General features: G+C 48.4%; 1 protein-coding gene across 2 annotated transcripts in view; it reads left to right on the forward strand.

The window, feature by feature from the left end:
* Positions 1-21,074, forward strand: part of HYDIN (HYDIN axonemal central pair apparatus protein) — a 606,889-nt gene that overhangs the window by 108,642 nt on the left and 477,173 nt on the right. For both annotated transcript variants that reach the window (XM_068260328.1, XM_068260329.1), the window contains one exon: positions 20,495-20,629. In XM_068260328.1, coding sequence (XP_068116429.1) covers positions 20,495-20,629 — 135 coding nt within the window. The remainder of the gene's footprint in view (positions 1-20,494; positions 20,630-21,074) is intronic.

Raw genomic sequence — 21,074 nt, forward strand, 5'->3', positions numbered from 1 at the left:
TGACCTTGGGGAAATTTACCAAGCATATGATGGAAGTCGCCCCCTGCTGGTTATGACTGACCTTGGGGAAATTTACCAAGCATATGATGGAAGTCGCCCCCTGCTGGTTATGACTGACCTTGGGGAAATTTACCAAGCATATGATAGAAGTCGCCCCCTGCTGGTTATGACTGACCTTGGGGAAATTTACCAAGCATATGATGGAAGTCGCCCCCTGCTGGTTATGACTAACCTTGGGGAAATTTACCAAGCATATGATGGAAGTCGCCCCCTGCTGGTTATGACTGACCTTGGGGAAATTTACCAAGCATATGATGGAAGTCGCCCCCTGCTGGATATGACTAACCTTGGGGAAATTTACCAAGCATATGATGGAAGTCGCCCCCTGCTGGTTATGACTGACCTTGGGGAAATTTACCAAGCATATGATGGAAGTCGCCCCCTGCTGGTTATGACTGACCTTGGGGAAATTTACCAAGCATATGATGGAAGTCGCCCCCTGCTGGATATGACTGACCTTGGGGAAATTTACCAAGCATATGATGGAAGTCGCCCCCTGCTGGTTATGACTGACCTTGGGGAAATTTACCAAGCATATGATGGAAGTCGCCCCCTGCTGGATATGACTGACCTTGGGGAAATTTACCAAGCATATGATGGAAGTCGCCCCCTGCTGGATATGACTGACCTTGGGGAAATTTACCAAGCATATGATGGAAGTCGCCCCCTGCTGGTTATGACTGACCTTGGGGACGTTTACCAAGCATATGATGGAAGTCGCCCCCTGCTGGATATGACTGACCTTGGGGAAATTTACCAAGCATATGATGGAAGTCGCCCCCTGCTGGATATGACTGACCTTGGGGAAATTTACCAAGCATATGATGGAAGTCGCCCCCTGCTGGTTATGACTGACCTTGGGGAAATTTACCAAGCATATGATGGAAGTCGCCCCCTGCTGGTTATGACTGACCTTGGGGAAATTTACCAAGCATATGATGGAAGTCGCCCCCTGCTGGTTATGACTGACCTTGGGGAAATTTACCAAGCATATGATGGAAGTCGCCCCCTGCTGGTTATGACTGACCTTGGGGACATTTACCAAGCATATGATGGAAGTCGCCTCCTGCTGGTTATGACTGACCTTGGGGAAATTTACCAAGCATATGATGGAAGTCGCCCCCTGCTGGTTATGACTGACCTTGGGGAAATTTACCAAGCATATGATGGAAGTCGCCCCCTGCTGGATATGACTGGCCTTGGGGAAATTTACCAAGCATATGATGGAAGTCGCCCCCTGCTGGTTATGACTGACCTTGGGGACGTTTACCAAGCATATGATGGAAGTCGCCCCCTGCTGGTTATGACTAATCTTGGGGACATTTACCAAGCATATGATGGAAGTCGCCCCCTGCTGGTTATGACTGACCTTGGGGAAATTTACCAAGCATATGATGGAAGTCGCCCCCTGCTGGTTATGACTGACCTTGGGGAAATTTACCAAGCATATGATGGAAGTCGCCCCCTGCTGGTTATGACTGACCTTGGGGACATTTACCAAGCATATGATGGAAGTCGCCCCCTGCTGGTTATGACTGACCTTGGGGAAATTTACCAAGCATATGATGGAAGTCGCCCCCTGCTGGTTATGACTGACCTTGGGGAAATTTACCAAGCATATGATGGAAGTCGCCCCCTGCTGGTTATGACTGACCTTGGGGAAATTTACCAAGCATATGATGGAAGTCGCCCCCTGCTGGTTATGACTGACCTTGGGGACATTTACCAAGCATATGATGGAAGTCGCCCCCTGCTGGTTATGACTGACCTTGGGGAAATTTACCAAGCATATGATGGAAGTCGCCCCCTGCTGGTTATGACTGACCTTGGGGAAATTTACCAAGCATATGATGGAAGTCGCCCCCTGCTGGTTATGACTGACCTTGGGGAAATTTACCAAGCATATGATGGAAGTCGCCCCCTGCTGGTTATGACTGACCTTGGGGAAATTTACCAAGCATATGATGGAAGTCGCCCCCTGCTGGTTATGACTGACCTTGGGGAAATTTACCAAGCATATGATGGAAGTCGCCCCCTGCTGGATATGACTGGCCTTGGGGAAATTTACCAAGCATATGATGGAAGTCGCCCCCTGCTGGTTATGACTGACCTTGGGGACATTTACCAAGCATATGATGGAAGTCGCCCCCTGCTGGTTATGACTGACCTTGGGGAAATTTACCAAGCATATGATGGAAGTCGCCCCCTGCTGGATATGACTGACCTTGGGGAAATTTACCAAGCATATGATGGAAGTCGCCCCCTGCTGGTTATGACTGACCTTGGGGAAATTTACCAAGCATATGATGGAAGTCGCCCCCTGCTGGTTATGACTGACCTTGGGGAAATTTACCAAGCATATGATGGAAGTCGCCCCCTGCTGGTTATGACTGACCTTGGGGACATTTACCAAGCATATGATGGAAGTCGCCCCCTGCTGGTTATGACTGACCTTGGGGACATTTACCAAGCATTGAGGGAAGTCGCCCCCTGCTGGATATGACTAACCTTGGGGAAATTTACCAAGCATATGATGGAAGTCGCCCCCTGCTGGTTATGACTGACCTTGGGGAAATTTACCAAGCATATGATGGAAGTCGCCCCCTGCTGGATATGACTGACCTTGGGGACATTTACCAAGCATTGAGGGAAGTCGCCCCCTGCTGGATATGACTAACCTTGGGGAAATTGACCAAGCATATGATGGAAGTCGCCCCCTGCTGGTTATGACTGACCTTGGGGAAATTTACCAAGCATATGATGGAAGTCGCCCCCTGCTGGTTATGACTGACCTTGGGGAAATTTACCAAGCATATGATGGAAGTCGCCCCCTGCTGGTTATGACTGACCTTGGGGAAATTTACCAAGCATATGATGGAAGTCGCCCCCTGCTGGTTATGACTGACCTTGGGGAAATTTACCAAGCATATGATAGAAGTCGCCCCCTGCTGGTTATGACTGACCTTGGGGAAATTTACCAAGCATATGATGGAAGTCGCCCCCTGCTGGTTATGACTAACCTTGGGGAAATTTACCAAGCATATGATGGAAGTCGCCCCCTGCTGGTTATGACTGACCTTGGGGAAATTTACCAAGCATATGATGGAAGTCGCCCCCTGCTGGATATGACTAACCTTGGGGAAATTTACCAAGCATATGATGGAAGTCGCCCCCTGCTGGTTATGACTGACCTTGGGGAAATTTACCAAGCATATGATGGAAGTCGCCCCCTGCTGGTTATGACTGACCTTGGGGAAATTTACCAAGCATATGATGGAAGTCGCCCCCTGCTGGATATGACTGACCTTGGGGAAATTTACCAAGCATATGATGGAAGTCGCCCCCTGCTGGTTATGACTGACCTTGGGGAAATTTACCAAGCATATGATGGAAGTCGCCCCCTGCTGGATATGACTGACCTTGGGGAAATTTACCAAGCATATGATGGAAGTCGCCCCCTGCTGGATATGACTGACCTTGGGGAAATTTACCAAGCATATGATGGAAGTCGCCCCCTGCTGGGTATGACTGACCTTGGGGACGTTTACCAAGCATATGATGGAAGTCGCCCCCTGCTGGATATGACTGACCTTGGGGAAATTTACCAAGCATATGATGGAAGTCGCCCCCTGCTGGATATGACTGACCTTGGGGAAATTTACCAAGCATATGATGGAAGTCGCCCCCTGCTGGTTATGACTGACCTTGGGGAAATTTACCAAGCATATGATGGAAGTCGCCCCCTGCTGGTTATGACTGACCTTGGGGAAATTTACCAAGCATATGATGGAAGTCGCCCCCTGCTGGTTATGACTGACCTTGGGGAAATTTACCAAGCATATGATGGAAGTCGCCCCCTGCTGGTTATGACTGACCTTGGGGACATTTACCAAGCATATGATGGAAGTCGCCTCCTGCTGGTTATGACTGACCTTGGGGAAATTTACCAAGCATATGATGGAAGTCGCCCCCTGCTGGTTATGACTGACCTTGGGGAAATTTACCAAGCATATGATGGAAGTCGCCCCCTGCTGGATATGACTGGCCTTGGGGAAATTTACCAAGCATATGATGGAAGTCGCCCCCTGCTGGTTATGACTGACCTTGGGGACGTTTACCAAGCATATGATGGAAGTCGCCCCCTGCTGGTTATGACTAATCTTGGGGACATTTACCAAGCATATGATGGAAGTCGCCCCCTGCTGGTTATGACTGACCTTGGGGAAATTTACCAAGCATATGATGGAAGTCGCCCCCTGCTGGTTATGACTGACCTTGGGGAAATTTACCAAGCATATGATGGAAGTCGCCCCCTGCTGGTTATGACTGACCTTGGGGACATTTACCAAGCATATGATGGAAGTCGCCCCCTGCTGGTTATGACTGACCTTGGGGAAATTTACCAAGCATATGATGGAAGTCGCCCCCTGCTGGTTATGACTGACCTTGGGGAAATTTACCAAGCATATGATGGAAGTCGCCCCCTGCTGGTTATGACTGACCTTGGGGAAATTTACCAAGCATATGATGGAAGTCGCCCCCTGCTGGTTATGACTGACCTTGGGGAAATTTACCAAGCATATGATGGAAGTCGCCCCCTGCTGGTTATGACTGACCTTGGGGAAATTTACCAAGCATATGATGGAAGTCGCCCCCTGCTGGATATGACTGGCCTTGGGGAAATTTACCAAGCATATGATGGAAGTCGCCCCCTGCTGGTTATGACTGACCTTGGGGACATTTACCAAGCATATGATGGAAGTCGCCCCCTGCTGGTTATGACTGACCTTGGGGAAATTTACCAAGCATATGATGGAAGTCGCCCCCTGCTGGATATGACTGGCCTTGGGGAAATTTACCAAGCATATGATGGAAGTCGCCCCCTGCTGGTTATGACTGACCTTGGGGAAATTTACCAAGCATATGATGGAAGTCGCCCCCTGCTGGTTATGACTGACCTTGGGGACGTTTACCAAGCATATGATGGAAGTCGCCCCCTGCTGGTTATGACTGACCTTGGGGACATTTACCAAGCATATGATGGAAGTCGCCCCCTGCTGGTTATGACTGACCTTGGGGACATTTACCAAGCATATGATGGAAGTCGCCCCCTGCTGGTTATGACTGACCTTGGGGACATTTACCAAGCATTGAGGGAAGTCGCCCCCTGCTGGATATGACTAACCTTGGGGAAATTGACCAAGCATATGATGGAAGTCGCCCCCTGCTGGTTATGACTGACCTTGGGGAAATTTACCAAGCATATGATGGAAGTCGCCCCCTGCTGGTTATGACTGACCTTGGGGAAATTTACCAAGCATATGATGGAAGTCGCCCCCTGCTGGTTATGACTGACCTTGGGGAAATTTACCAAGCATATGATGGAAGTCGCCCCCTGCTGGATATGACTGGCCTTGGGGAAATTTACCAAGCATATGATGGAAGTCGCCCCCTGCTGGTTATGACTGACCTTGGGGACATTTACCAAGCATATGATGGAAGTCGCCCCCTGCTGGTTATGACTGACCTTGGGGAAATTTACCAAGCATATGATGGAAGTCGCCCCCTGCTGGATATGACTGGCCTTGGGGAAATTTACCAAGCATATGATGGAAGTCGCCCCCTGCTGGTTATGACTGACCTTGGGGACATTTACCAAGCATATGATGGAAGTCGCCCCCGGCTGGTTATGACTGACCTTGGGGAAATTGACCAAGCATATGATGGAAGTCGCCCCCTGCTGGATATGACTGACCTTGGGGAAATTTACCAAGCATATGATGGAAGTCGCCCCCTGCTGGTTATGACTGACCTTGGGGAAATTTACCAAGCATATGATGGAAGTCGCCCCCTGCTGGTTATGACTGACCTTGGGGAAATTTACCAAGCATATGATGGAAGTCGCCCCCTGCTGGTTATGACTGACCTTGGGGAAATTTACCAAGCATATGATGGAAGTCGCCCCCTGCTGGTTATGACTGACCTTGGGGAAATTTACCAAGCATATGATGGAAGTCGCCTCCTGCTGGTTATGACTGACCTTGGGGAAATTTACCAAGCATATGATGGAAGTCGCCCCCTGCTGGTTATGACTGACCTTGGGGACATTTACCAAGCATATGATGGAAGTCGCCCCCTGCTGGTTATGACTGCCCTTGGGGAAATTTACCAAGCATATGATGGAAGTCGCCCCCTGCTGGATATGACTGACCTTGGGGAAATTTACCAAGCATATGATGGAAGTCGCCCCCTGCTGGTTATGACTGACCTTGGGGAAATTTACCAAGCATATGATGGAAGTCGCCCCCTGCTGGTTATGACTGACCTTGGGGAAATTTACCAAGCATATGATGGAAGTCGCCCCCTGCTGGTTATGACTGACCTTGGGGAAATTTACCAAGCATATGATGGAAGTCGCCCCCTGCTGGATATGACTGGCCTTGGGGAAATTTACCAAGCATATGATGGAAGTCGCCCCCTGCTGGTTATGACTGACCTTGGGGACATTTACCAAGCATATGATGGAAGTCGCCCCCTGCTGGTTATGACTGACCTTGGGGAAATTGACCAAGCATATGATGGAAGTCGCCCCCTGCTGGATATGACTGACCTTGGGGAAATTTACCAAGCGTATGATGGAAGTCGCCCCCTGCTGGTTATGACTGACCTTGGGGAAATTTACCAAGCATATGATGGAAGTCGCCCCCTGCTGGTTATGACTGACCTTGGGGAAATTTACCAAGCATATGATGGAAGTCGCCCCCTGCTGGTTATGACTGACCTTGGGGAAATTTACCAAGCATATGATGGAAGTCGCCCCCTGCTGGTTATGACTGACCTTGGGGAAATTTACCAAGCATATGATGGAAGTCGCCCCCTGCTGGTTATGACTGACCTTGGGGAAATTTACCAAGCATATGATGGAAGTCGCCCCCTGCTGGTTATGACTGCCCTTGGGGAAATTTACCAAGCATATGATGGAAGTCGCCCCCTGCTGGATATGACTGCCCTTGGGGAAATTTACCAAGCATATGATGGAAGTCGCCCCCTGCTGGATATGACTGACCTTGGGGAAATTTACCAAGCATATGATGGAAGTCGCCCCCTGCTGGTTATGACTGCCCTTGGGGAAATTTACCAAGCATATGATGGAAGTCGCCCCCTGCTGGTTATGACTAACCTTGGGGAAATTTACCAAGCATATGATGGAAGTCGCCCCCTGCTGGTTATGACTGACCTTGGGGAAATTTACCAAGCATATGATGGAAGTCGCCCCCTGCTGGTTATGACTGACCTTGGGGACATTTACCAAGCATATGATGGAAGTCGCCCCCTGCTGGTTATGACTGACCTTGGGGAAATTTACCAAGCATATGATGGAAGTCGCCCCCTGCTGGTTATGACTGATCTTGGGGACGTTTACCAAGCATATGATGGAAGTCGCCCCCTGCTGGTTATGACTGACCTTGGGGAAATTTACCAAGCATATGATGGAAGTCGCCCCCTGCTGGATATGACTGGCCTTGGGGAAATTTACCAAGCATATGATGGAAGTCGCCCCCTGCTGGTTATGACTGACCTTGGGGACATTTACCAACCATATGATGGAAGTCGCCCCCTGCTGGATATGACTGGCCTTGGGGAAATTTACCAAGCATATGATGGAAGTCGCCCCCTGCTGGTTATGACTGACCTTGGGGAAATTTACCAAGCATATGATGGAAGTCGCCCCCTGCTGGATATGACTGGCCTTGGGGAAATTTACCAAGCATATGATGGAAGTCGCCCCTGCTGGATATGACTGACCTTGGGGAAATTTACCAAGCATATGATGGAAGTCGCCCCCTGCTGGTTATGACTGACCTTGGGGAAATTTACCAAGCATATGATGGAAGTCGCCCCCTGCTGGTTATGACTGACCTTGGGGAAATTTACCAAGCATATGATGGAAGTCGCCCCCTGCTGGTTATGACTGACCTTGGGGAAATTTACCAAGCATATGATGGAAGTCGCCCCCTGCTGGTTATGACTGACCTTGGGGACATTTACCAAGCATATGATGGAAGTCGCCCCCTGCTGGTTATGACTGACCTTGGGGACATTTACCAAGCATTGAGGGAAGTCGCCCCCTGCTGGATATGACTAACCTTGGGGAAATTTACCAAGCATATGATGGAAGTCGCCCCCTGCTGGTTATGACTGACCTTGGGGAAATTTACCAAGCATATGATGGAAGTCGCCCCCTGCTGGATATGACTGACCTTGGGGACATTTACCAAGCATTGAGGGAAGTCGCCCCCTGCTGGATATGACTAACCTTGGGGAAATTGACCAAGCATATGATGGAAGTCGCCCCCTGCTGGTTATGACTGACCTTGGGGAAATTTACCAAGCATATGATGGAAGTCGCCCCCTGCTGGTTATGACTGACCTTGGGGAAATTTACCAAGCATATGATGGAAGTCGCCCCCTGCTGGTTATGACTGACCTTGGGGAAATTTACCAAGCATATGATGGAAGTCGCCCCCTGCTGGTTATGACTGACCTTGGGGAAATTTACCAAGCATATGATAGAAGTCGCCCCCTGCTGGTTATGACTGACCTTGGGGAAATTTACCAAGCATATGATGGAAGTCGCCCCCTGCTGGTTATGACTAACCTTGGGGAAATTTACCAAGCATATGATGGAAGTCGCCCCCTGCTGGTTATGACTGACCTTGGGGAAATTTACCAAGCATATGATGGAAGTCGCCCCCTGCTGGATATGACTAACCTTGGGGAAATTTACCAAGCATATGATGGAAGTCGCCCCCTGCTGGTTATGACTGACCTTGGGGAAATTTACCAAGCATATGATGGAAGTCGCCCCCTGCTGGTTATGACTGACCTTGGGGAAATTTACCAAGCATATGATGGAAGTCGCCCCCTGCTGGATATGACTGACCTTGGGGAAATTTACCAAGCATATGATGGAAGTCGCCCCCTGCTGGTTATGACTGACCTTGGGGAAATTTACCAAGCATATGATGGAAGTCGCCCCCTGCTGGATATGACTGACCTTGGGGAAATTTACCAAGCATATGATGGAAGTCGCCCCCTGCTGGATATGACTGACCTTGGGGAAATTTACCAAGCATATGATGGAAGTCGCCCCCTGCTGGTTATGACTGACCTTGGGGACGTTTACCAAGCATATGATGGAAGTCGCCCCCTGCTGGATATGACTGACCTTGGGGAAATTTACCAAGCATATGATGGAAGTCGCCCCCTGCTGGATATGACTGACCTTGGGGAAATTTACCAAGCATATGATGGAAGTCGCCCCCTGCTGGTTATGACTGACCTTGGGGAAATTTACCAAGCATATGATGGAAGTCGCCCCCTGCTGGTTATGACTGACCTTGGGGAAATTTACCAAGCATATGATGGAAGTCGCCCCCTGCTGGTTATGACTGACCTTGGGGAAATTTACCAAGCATATGATGGAAGTCGCCCCCTGCTGGCTATGACTGACCTTGGGGACATTTACCAAGCATATGATGGAAGTCGCCCCCTGCTGGATATGACTGACCTTGGGGACATTTACCAAGCATATGATGGAAGTCGCCTCCTGCTGGTTATGACTGACCTTGGGGAAATTTACCAAGCATATGATGGAAGTCGCCCCCTGCTGGATATGACTGACCTTGGGGAAATTTACCAAGCATATGATGGAAGTCGCCCCCTGCTGGATATGACTGACCTTGGGGAAATTTACCAAGCATATGATGGAAGTCGCCCCCTGCTGGTTATGACTGACCTTGGGGAAATTTACCAAGCATATGATGGAAGTCGCCCCCTGCTGGTTATGACTGACCTTGGGGACATTTACCAAGCATATGATGGAAGTCGCCTCCTGCTGGTTATGACTGACCTTGGGGAAATTTACCAAGCATATGATGGAAGTCGCCCCCTGCTGGATATGACTGACCTTGGGGAAATTTACCAAGCATATGATGGAAGTCGCCCCCTGCTGGTTATGACTGACCTTGGGGACGTTTACCAAGCATATGATGGAAGTCGCCCCCTGCTGGATATGACTGACCTTGGGGAAATTTACCAAGCATATGATGGAAGTCGCCCCCTGCTGGTTATGACTGACCTTGGGGACATTTACCAAGCATATGATGGAAGTCGCCTCCTGCTGGTTATGACTGACCTTGGGGAAATTTACCAAGCATATGATGGAAGTCGCCCCCTGCTGGATATGACTGACCTTGGGGAAATTTACCAAGCATATGATGGAAGTCGCCCCCTGCTGGTTATGACTGACCTTGGGGACGTTTACCAAGCATATGATGGAAGTCGCCCCCTGCTGGATATGACTGACCTTGGGGAAATTTACCAAGCATATGATGGAAGTCGCCCCCTGCTGGTTATGACTGACCTTGGGGACATTTACCAAGCATATGATGGAAGTCGCCCCCTGCTGGTTATGACTGACCTTGGGGAAATTTACCAAGCATATGATGGAAGTCGCCCCCTGCTGAATATGACTGACCTTGGGGAAATTTATCAAGCATATGATGGAAGTCGCCCCCTGCTGGTTATGACTGACCTTGGGGAAATTTACCAAGCATATGATGGAAGTCGCCCCCTGCTGGTTATGACTAACCTTGCCCCTCATTGGCTTCAATGATCCACTGCCACCTCTTGGTAACTGTGCAGCTGACATCACTACTACACACATTGGTCCCACTGGTAACAGCAGGTCACTAGGACAGAAGTGGCGGCAGCCATCCTACTCTTCCATTTCCCGATACTCGCAGTGCTGGGCTTCTGTTTTCCTGCTGCTCTGCCTCTATATTTGTCATGGAGTGCATAAGGAAAAAATGTTAAAAAGTAAAAAAAAACATTCGTAAGCATTAACATTACACAAGGCTACGGTGTGCCCGGAGTTTTGCTTTAAATGTAAAGCTTCAACCACAGCTTCAGTTTCATAAATGGGCCACTCTCAATGTTTTCTCTGTCATTTTATTGTGCTGTTATTCCCACAAAGATCCTGAAAGCCCCTCTAATGAGAGTGTCCAAATGGCTGCCTGACCACAATGCTGTTATTCCCACAAAGATCCTGAAAGCCCCTCTAATGAGAGTGTCTAAATGACTGCCTGACCACAATGCTGTTATTCCCACAAAGATCCTGAAAGCCCCTCTAATGAGAGTGTCCAAATGGCTGCCTGACCACAATGCTGTTATTCCCACAAAGATCCTGAAAGCCCCTCTAATGAGAGTGTCTAAATGACTGCCTGACCACAATGCTGTTATTCCCACAAAGATCCTGAAAGCCCCGCTAATGAGAGTGTCCAAATGGCTGCCTGACCACAATGCTGTTATTCCCACAATGAGCCTGAAAGCCCCTCTAATGAGAGTGTCCAAATGACTTCCTGACCACAATGCTGTTATTCCCACAAAGATCCTGAAAGCCCCTCTAATGAGAGTGTCTAAATGACTGCCTGACCACAATGCTGTTATTCCCACAAAGATCCTGAAAGCCCCTCTAATGAGAGTGTCCAAATGGCTGCCTGACCACAATGCTGTTATTCCCACAAAGATCCTGAAAGCCCCTCTAATGAGAGTGTCCAAATGGCTGCCTGACCACAATGCTGTTATTCCCACAAAGATCCTGAAAGCCCCTCTAATGAGAGTGTCTAAATGACTGCCTGACCACAATGCTGTTATTCCCACAAAGATCCTGAAAGCCCCTCTAATGAGAGTGTCCAAATGGCTGCCTGACCACAATGCTGTTATTCCCACAAAGATCCTGAAAGCCCCTCTAATGAGAGTGTCCAAATGGCTGCCTGACCACAATGCTGTTATTCCCACAAAGATCCTGAAAGCCCCTCTAATGAGAGTGTCTAAATGACTGCCTGACCACAATGCTGTTATTCCCACAAAGATCCTGAAAGCCCCTCTAATGAGAATGTCTAAATGGCTGCCTGACCACAATGCTGTTATTCCCACAAAGATCCTGAAAGCCCCTCTAATGAAAGTGTCCAAATGGCTGCCTGACCACAATGCTGTTATTCCCACAAAGATCCTGAAAGCCCCTCTAATGAGAGTGTCCAAATGGCTGCCTGACCACAATGCTGTTATTCCCACAAAGATCCTGAAAGCCCCTCTAATGAGAGTGTCCAAATGGCTGCCTGACCACAATGCTGTTATTCCCACAAAGATCCTGAAAGCCCCTCTAATGAGAATGTCTAAATGACTGCCTGACCACAATGCTGTTATTCCCACAATGATCCTGAAAGCCCCTCTAATGAGAGTGTCCAAATGGCTGCCTGACCACAATGCTGTTATTCCCACAAAGATCCTGAAAGCCCCTCTAATGAGAATGTCTAAATGACTGCCTGACCACAATGCTGTTATTCCCACAATGATCCTGAAAGCCCCTCTAATGAGAATGTCTAAATGACTGCCTGACCACAATGCTGTTATTCCCACAAAGATCCTGAAAGCCCCTCTAATGAGAGTGTCCAAATGACTGCCTGACCACAATGCTGTTATTCCCACAATGATCCTGAAAGCCCCTCTAATGAGAATGTCTAATAGACTGCCTGACCACAATGCTGTTATTCCCACAATGATCCTGAAAGCCCCTCTAATGAGAGTGTCCAAATGGCTGCCTGACCACAATGCTGTTATTCCCACAAAGATCCTGAAAGCCCCTCTAATGAGAGTGTCCAAATGGCTGCCTGACCACAATGCTGTTATTCCCACAAAGATCCTGAAAGCCCCTCTAATGAGAGTGTCCAAATGGCTGCCTGACCACAATGCTGTTATTCCCACAAAGATCCTGAAAGCCCCTCTAATGAGAGTGTCTAAATGACTGCCTGACCACAATGCTGTTATTCCCACAAAGATCCTGAAAGCCCCTCTAATGAGAGTGTCCAAATGGCTGCCTGACCACAATGCTGTTATTATTGACTTCTAGTTTCCCTTCTGCTTATGATGTCATTTTTTTAAATATCTTGAGCTGTATTTTGAGTATTGCTTCAGGGGAACCCGAGATAAGGGAACCCGAGATAAGTGATATGCGGAGGCTGCCATATTTATTTCCTTTGAAACAATGCACATTGCCTGGCTGTCCTGCTGATCCTCTGCCTCTAAAGGTGGCCATGCATCTGTAGACTTGGTGATCGACCATCAGAGTCAATAATTATCATCAAATCTGATGAAACTAAGAGGGTGCCCCTCAATAACTCCACCAATTTTGGGCCAAAATTGCTCACATGTATCATTGGAAAATCTGGTGCCGACGTGCTCGAGCGGGTGTGCAGCGGTAACAGCGAGCGATGATTGAGAATGACAAATGTGACAGAAACCCCCAGGGGCGGTCCCCTCTGATGCTTTATGCCAGAAACACACGCCCCACATGCTATAACGCCGGCAACCTGGGGGCGCAAATGTGGCTGCACAATGCGGACAGTCAGCGCGGACGGCGGACAGGTAAAGTATAACTGCTCAGGCACCTAGGGAGGACATACAACATAAGGGGGACAGCACAATGCGGACAGTCAGCGCGGACGGCGGACAGGTAAGATATAACTGCACAGGCACCAAGGGAGGACATACAACATAAGGGGGACAGCACAATGCGGACAGTCAGCGCGGACGGCGGACAGGTAAAGTATAACTGCACAGGCACCTAGGGAGGACATACAACATAAGGGGGACAGCACAATGCGGACACTCAGCGTGGACGGCGGACAGGTAAGGTATAACTGCACAGGCACCAAGGGAGGACATACAACATAAGGGGGACAGCACAATGCGGACAGTCAGCGCAGACGGCGGACAGGTAAAGTATAACTGCACAGGCACCAAGGGAGGACATACAACACTAGGGGGACAGCACAATGCGGACACTCAGCGCGGACGGCGGACAGGTAAGATATAACTGCACAGGCACCAAGGGAGGACATACAACATAAGGGGGACAGCACAATGCGGACACTCAGCGTGGACGGCGGACAGGTAAGGTATAACTGCACAGGCACCAAGGGAGGACATACAACACTAGGGGGACAGCACAATGCGGACACTCAGCGCGGACGGCAGACAGGTAAGATATAACTGCACAGGCACCAAGGGAGGACATACAACATAAGGGGGACAGCACAATGCGGACAGTCAGCGCAGACGGCGGACAGGTAAGGTATAACTGCACAGGCACCAAGGGAGGACATACAACATAAGGGGGACAGCACAATGCGGACAGTCAGCGCGGACGGCGGACAGGTAAGATATAACTGCTCAGGCACCAAGGGAGGACATACAACATAAGGGGGACAGCACAATGCGGACAGTCAGCGCAGACGGCGGACAGGTAAAGTATAACTGCACAGGCACCAAGGGAGGACATACAACATAAGGGGGACAGCACAATGCGGACAGTCAGCGCGGACGGCGGACAGGTAAGGTATAACTGCTCAGGCACCAAGGGAGGACATACAACATAAGGGGGACAGCACAATGCGGACACTCAGCGCGGACGGCGGACAGGTAAGGTATAACTGCACAGGCACCAAGGGAGGACATACAACATAAGGGGGACAGCACAATGCGGACAGTCAGCGCGGACGGCAGACAGGTAAAGTATAACTGCACAGGCACCAAGGGAGGACATACAACATAAGGGGGACAGCACAATGCGGACAGTCAGCGCGGACGGCGGACAGGTAAAGTATAACTGCTCAGGCACCAAGGGAGGACATACAACACTAGGGGGACAGCACAATGCGGACACTCAGCGCGGACGGCGGACAGGTAAGATATAACTGCTCAGGCACCAAGGGAGGACATACAACATAAGGGGGACAGCACAATGCGGACAGTCAGCGCGGACAGCGGACAGGTAAAGTATAACTGCTCAGGCACCAAGGGAGGACATACAACATAAGGGGGACAGCACAATGCGGACACTCAGCGCGGACGGCGGACAGGTAAAGTATAACTGCTCAGGCACCAAGGGAGGACATACAACATTAGGGGGACAGCACAATGCGGACAGTCAGCGCAGACGGCGGACAGGTAAAGTATAACTGCTCAGGCACCAAGGGAGGACATACAACATAAGGGGGACAGCACAATGCGGACACTCAGCGCAGATGGCGGACAGGTAAAGTATAACTGCTCAGGCACCAAGGGAGGACATACAACATTAGGGGGACAGCACAATGCGGACAGTCAGCGCAGACGGCGGACAGGTAAAGTATAACTGCTCAGGCACCAAGGGAGGACATACAACATAAGGGGGACAGCACAATGCGGACAGTCAGCGCGGACGGCGGACAGGTAAGGTATAACTGCACAGGCACCAAGGGAGGACATACAACATAAGGGGGACAGCACAATGCGGACAGTCAGCGCGGACGGCGGACAGGTAAGGTATAACTGCTCAGGCACCAAGGGAGGACATACAACATAAGGGGGACAGCACAATGCGGACAGTCAGCGCGGACGGCGGACAGGTAAGGTATAACTGCACAGGCACCTAGGGAGGACATACACCATTAGGGGGACAGCACAATGCGGACAGTCAGCGCGGACGGCGGACAGGTAAGGTATAACTGCACAGGCACCTAGGGAGGACATACAACATAAGGGGGACAGCACAATGCGGACACTCAGCGCGGACGGCGGACAGGTAAGGTATAACTGCACAGGCACCTAGGGAGGACATACACCATTAGGGGGACAGCACAATGCGGACAGTCAGCGCGGACGGCGGACAGGTAAGGTATAACTGCACAGGCACCTAGGGAGGACATACAACATTAGGGGGACGGTGGCGGAGCTGCGAGGTGATGTCACATGACCGATTCCTGAAAGATTTCATGCTGATATCGGAAATCGGCCTGCAGTGTTTGGCGCCAACCGATCTCTCTCCAATCAGATTGGATCAGAGAGAGATCAGTCTCTTGGTCGTTCAGCCACCAAATCACTAGATGTATGGCCACCTTTATACTGTTAGCCATAGCCCCTGAACAAGCATGCAGCAGATCAGATGTTTCTGACTGTAGTATGACTGGATTAGCTGTATGCTTGCTTCAGGTGTGTGATCCAGACACTACTGCAGCCAAAGAGATTAGCAGCACTGCCAGACAATGTGTATTGTTTAAAAGGAAATAAATATGGCATCCTCCATATCTCTCTCACTTCAGGTGTCCTTTAAGTATATGACGTGTTTATATATTGTGCTACAGAGACTCCACCTCCTATACCTGATACCACTGCTGTAGCTGGAAGTCTATGACATCAGAGTTATTCTATTTCAGCACTTAAGCTGGGTTTCCACTTATGAGATTCTAGTCGGATTCCCTGCACACAAATGTGGATGTGATCAGCCTATTGAAATCTCTAGGCTGCATCTAAATTCGTGTGCGGTGAAAAACGGGCGGGCGTTCAGCAGCATAACACGTCACACATTTACAGGAAATCCCATAGCCATGCATGGCCCGGCTAGATGGATTAGGATGCGTTCTCACATTGCGTAAGTGCCGTTATTGCATCTCGCATGCCGCACAGGGAAAACGCAGCCTTACTGCTAAAACGTGCAGCACCATTTATTGCCCTAAATCAACTTTCAAACAGAAAAGAGACAAAAACATTCTTTAACCATTTCTATATGTTTATGCCAGCGCTGCCCCTTTAAGAGAGTAAAGTTAGCTTTTAGTGAATGAATGATAAAAGTATTTATAGCGGAAGCAGGTTGGAACCATCGCCTGTTAATGTATATTGTGGGTACTGGCCTTTAAAGAACAAGCGACACCCATGCTAACCTAGAAATAAAAAACACAAATATAAGTAGATAAATACTACTTCTACTTACATAACAGATGTATTGTGCTATCCACGTAATGATTCCTGTGAATTTTATAAAGGAAAAGCAGGAAATCCTATTCTGGGCAGTGGCCATCTTGCCAAGCTAATGCTGACATCATATCCTCCATGACTCTTGTCCCCCCCCCACCCTTCTCTTGCTTATTGTGTATTCATTAGGTGCCCTCCTCCCAGAGTCTTCAGACACTCCCACTGAGGTGTATACTAGAAACTGCACTGTCTTATCCTCCAATCGCTGATTCACCTCAGCCTTGCTTGTAAACACAAGTGAGCAGAGGGTGTTTCTGATAAGCAGCTAGGCAGGGAAATAAATGGAAGAGGAGGAATATATTATAGATAAAAAGAACTCCCAGCATGCAACTCTTTGGCACTGTTTGGCACTAGGGCCAGTGCTCCTAAGGTATGTGATAACTACAAACCATAACAGCAGAAAAAGGTTTGCAAGTTTTGAATGCAGGATTAGCATCTTTATCACTTAACCTCCCTGGCGGTTTGTTAAAATCCGCCAGGGGGCAGCAAATACCTTTTTTTAATTTTTTTTTTTTTTCATGTAGCGAGACAATGTCTCGCTACATGATAGCCGCTGCTGAGCGGCATCCCCCCAGCCCCTCCGATCGCCGCCGGCGAACGGAGATCAAGAGATCCCGTTCAAAGAACGGGATCTCTTGGAGGGCTTCCCCCGTCGCCATGGCGACGGGGCGGGATGACGTCACCGACAAAAAAATGCGTGTAACAAAAAAAAATTATGCAAATCGGCCCAGCGGGGCCTGAGCGTTGCCTCCCGGCGGCATAGCCCGAGCTCAGCTCGGGCTTACCGCCAGGGAGGTTAATACACTCAGACCTGTTGCTGTTGAAATTTGATTTTTATGGTGACGATAGCGCTTTAAAACTTAAAGGCAAAAAAGTACCGTCCATGTAGCGGGTGTTCCACTATACCCATATAATCTACTGTATGTTTCAATAAATACTGGACTTTATGTAATATATCAAAAAAATTGTGCAAAAATGCAGTGTCTCAAAGATAATACAAAAACTTTATTGATACAAAACACACAACGTGACATGAAAAATATCCGTGTAACTTGAATAAAAAGGCTCAATAAAGGCTTCATCAAATTGATTGGCAGAAAAAAAGGACCATATTAGTAGAATTTGCATAATGGTTGAATTGGCAACGACACTAGTCCGTTTCGGGCTGAATATGCCCTTCGTCAGGCCAAATAAGCGAATTTACAATTTCTGCGAGGCGTCAGCCAGTGTGAGGAGCCAAGAGAGCAAAGCACAGAGAAAGGCACCTGAGCCCAGCAGGTACACAATGTGCAAATCCACTGGCACTACATAGAGGAGGCAGCTAGGGGTGGAGCACGTGTTTTGTAACAATAAAGTTTTTGTATTATCTTTGAGACACTGCATTTTTGCACAATTTTTTTGATATATTACATGGAACCATCGCCTGTCAGGGAATATCTGTGTGGTTTTCCTAAGGCTTGTTTAGACTGTAGGAAATCCCCAGCGCTCGTTCTCCCCACTACACACGTTGTGCTGTGATTTGTGGAGCAGTCGCAGGGTGCCAGTTGGAAGGACAGTTCTGTAATAATGCCAGTTGTGATGCTGCGATCCCGCTACTGCAGTGCTCTGCAAACTCATTCCTCAAGAGAGCCAAAGATCGGCAAAGATCGGCAGTACAACGAGATCTCTCATTATCTGTTTGTAACTATGACTATGTACAGTGATGTGAAAAACTATTTGCTCCCTTCCTGATTTCTTATTCTTTTGCATGTTTGTCACACAATGTTTCTGCTCATCAAAAACCGTTAACTATTAGTCAAAGATAACATAATTGAACACAAAATGCAGTTTTAAATGATGGTTTTTATTATTTAGTGAGAAAAAAAAAACTCAAAACCTACATGGCCCTGTGTGAAAAAGAAATTGCCCCCTGAACCTAATAACTGGTTTGGCCACCCTTAGCAGCAATAACTGCAATCAAGCGTTTGCGATAACTTGCAACTTGTCTTTTACAGCGCTCTGGAGGAATTTTGGCCCACTCATCTTTGCAGAATTGTTGTAATTCAGCTTTATTTGAGGGTTTTCTAGCATGAACCACCTTTTTAAGGTCATGCCACAACATCTCAATAGGATTCAGGTCAGGACTTTGACTAGGCCACTCCAAAGTCTTCATTTTGTTTTTCTTCAGCCATTCAGAGGTGGATTTGCTGGTGTGTTTTGGGTCATTGTCCTGCTGCAGCACTCAAGATCGCTTCAGCTTGAGTTGAACAGATGGCCGGACATTCTCCTTCAGGATTTTTTGGTAGACAGTAGAATTCATGGTTCCATCTATCACAGCAAGCCTTCCAGGTCCTGAAGCAGCAAAACAACCCCAGACCATCACACTACCACCACCATGTTTTACTGTTGGTATGATGTTCTTTTGCTGAAGTGTTGTGTTACTTCTACGCCAGATGTAACAGGACACGCACCTTCCAAAAAGTTCAACTTTTGTCTCGTCGGTCCACAAGGTATTTTCCCCAAAGTCTTGGCAATCATTGAGATGTTTTTTTAGCAAAATTGAGACAAGCCTTAATGTTCTTTTTGCTTAAAAGTGGTTTGCGCCTTGGATATCTGCCATGCAGGCCGTTTTTGCCCAGTCTCTTTCTTATGGTGGAGTCGTGAACACTGACCTTAATTGAGGCAAGTGAGGCCTGCAGTTCTTTAGATGTTGTCCTGGGGTCTTTTGTGGCCTCTCGGATGAGTTTTCTCTGCGCTCTTGGGGTAATTTTGGTCGGCCGGCCACTCCTGGGAAGGTTCATCACTGTTCCATGTTTTTGCCATTTGTGGATAATGGCTCTCACTGTGGTTTGCTGGAGTCCCAAAGCTTGAGAAATGGCTTTATAACCTTTACCAGACTGATAGATCTCAATTACTTTTGTTCTCATTTGTTCCTGAGTTTCTTTGGATCTTGGCATGATGTCTAGCTTTTGAGGTGCTTTTGGTCCACTTCTCTGTGTCAGATAGCTCCTATTTAAGTGATTTCTTGATTGAAACAGGTGTGGCAGTAATCAGGCCTGGGGGTGACTACGGAAATTGAACTCAGGTGTGATAAGCCACAGTTAAGTTATTTTTTAACAAGGGGGGCAATCACTTTTTCACACAGGGCCATGTAGATTTGGAGTTTTTTTTCTCAGTAAATAATAAAAACCATCATTTAAAACTGCATTTTGTGTTCAATTATGTTATCTTTGACTAATAGTTAACGGTTTTTGATGAGCAGAAACATTTAAGTGTGACAAACATGCAAAAGAATAAGAAATCAGGAAGGGGGCAAATAGTTTTTCACATCACTGTATGTTAGAAATAAAAGTTACTAATTGACTTCAAGATGGTGTTGGGTCTCTACTACGACATTACTAGAAACATATAGAACTTTAACTGGAACTCAACACTTTGGGAATGGGATGAAGTGATGATTTTTATTGACATGCAGTACTGATCATTCGTCGGTCTCCCTCAGTATTCCTCTTGAATCCTGATGTGTCCCTTCTTCCTCCAGGTGCCGCGGCTGGTGAAGGTGGTGCAGGAGAACTCGCCTTACTTCAGCATCATCAGCCCCAACGATGTGTGTAATAAAGTGGCTCCTGGGATGCCGTCCACATTCCGGATCCAGTTCACCCCTGAGGAGAACAAGGTGAGGGAGCCGCTGGTTGGACATCTATGGGGTGCTAGGGTGTGTCAGGTCACTGGGAGGGGAAATCAGAGATCAGCTGATCCATGATGCAGAAGAGGATACCATGGCACCTCACAGCACCTTGAAATCTCAGAGACAACAGGAGTTGTCACTAACTGTCCCACGCAGGAGCTTGCAATCTAATTGCTACCACGGTCATTTGTCTATGTATGTGTAGGGCCAATTTAGGGGGAAGCCAAGTAACTTGGGATGTAGGAGGAAACCAGGAAAGTGTCCGGAGGAAACTCCTTGCAGATAGTGCCCTGGCTGGGATTGGGAACCGGGAACCCAGCGCTGCAAGGCAAGAGTGCTAACTGCTACCCCACCATGCTGCCCATACTACACCACCGTGCTGCCCATACTACACCACTGCCCATTCTACACCACTGTGCTGCCCATACTACAC

The sequence above is a fragment of the Hyperolius riggenbachi genome, chromosome 11 (assembly GCF_040937935.1).
Source record: "Hyperolius riggenbachi isolate aHypRig1 chromosome 11, aHypRig1.pri, whole genome shotgun sequence".
Lineage (NCBI taxonomy): Eukaryota > Metazoa > Chordata > Amphibia > Anura > Hyperoliidae > Hyperolius > Hyperolius riggenbachi.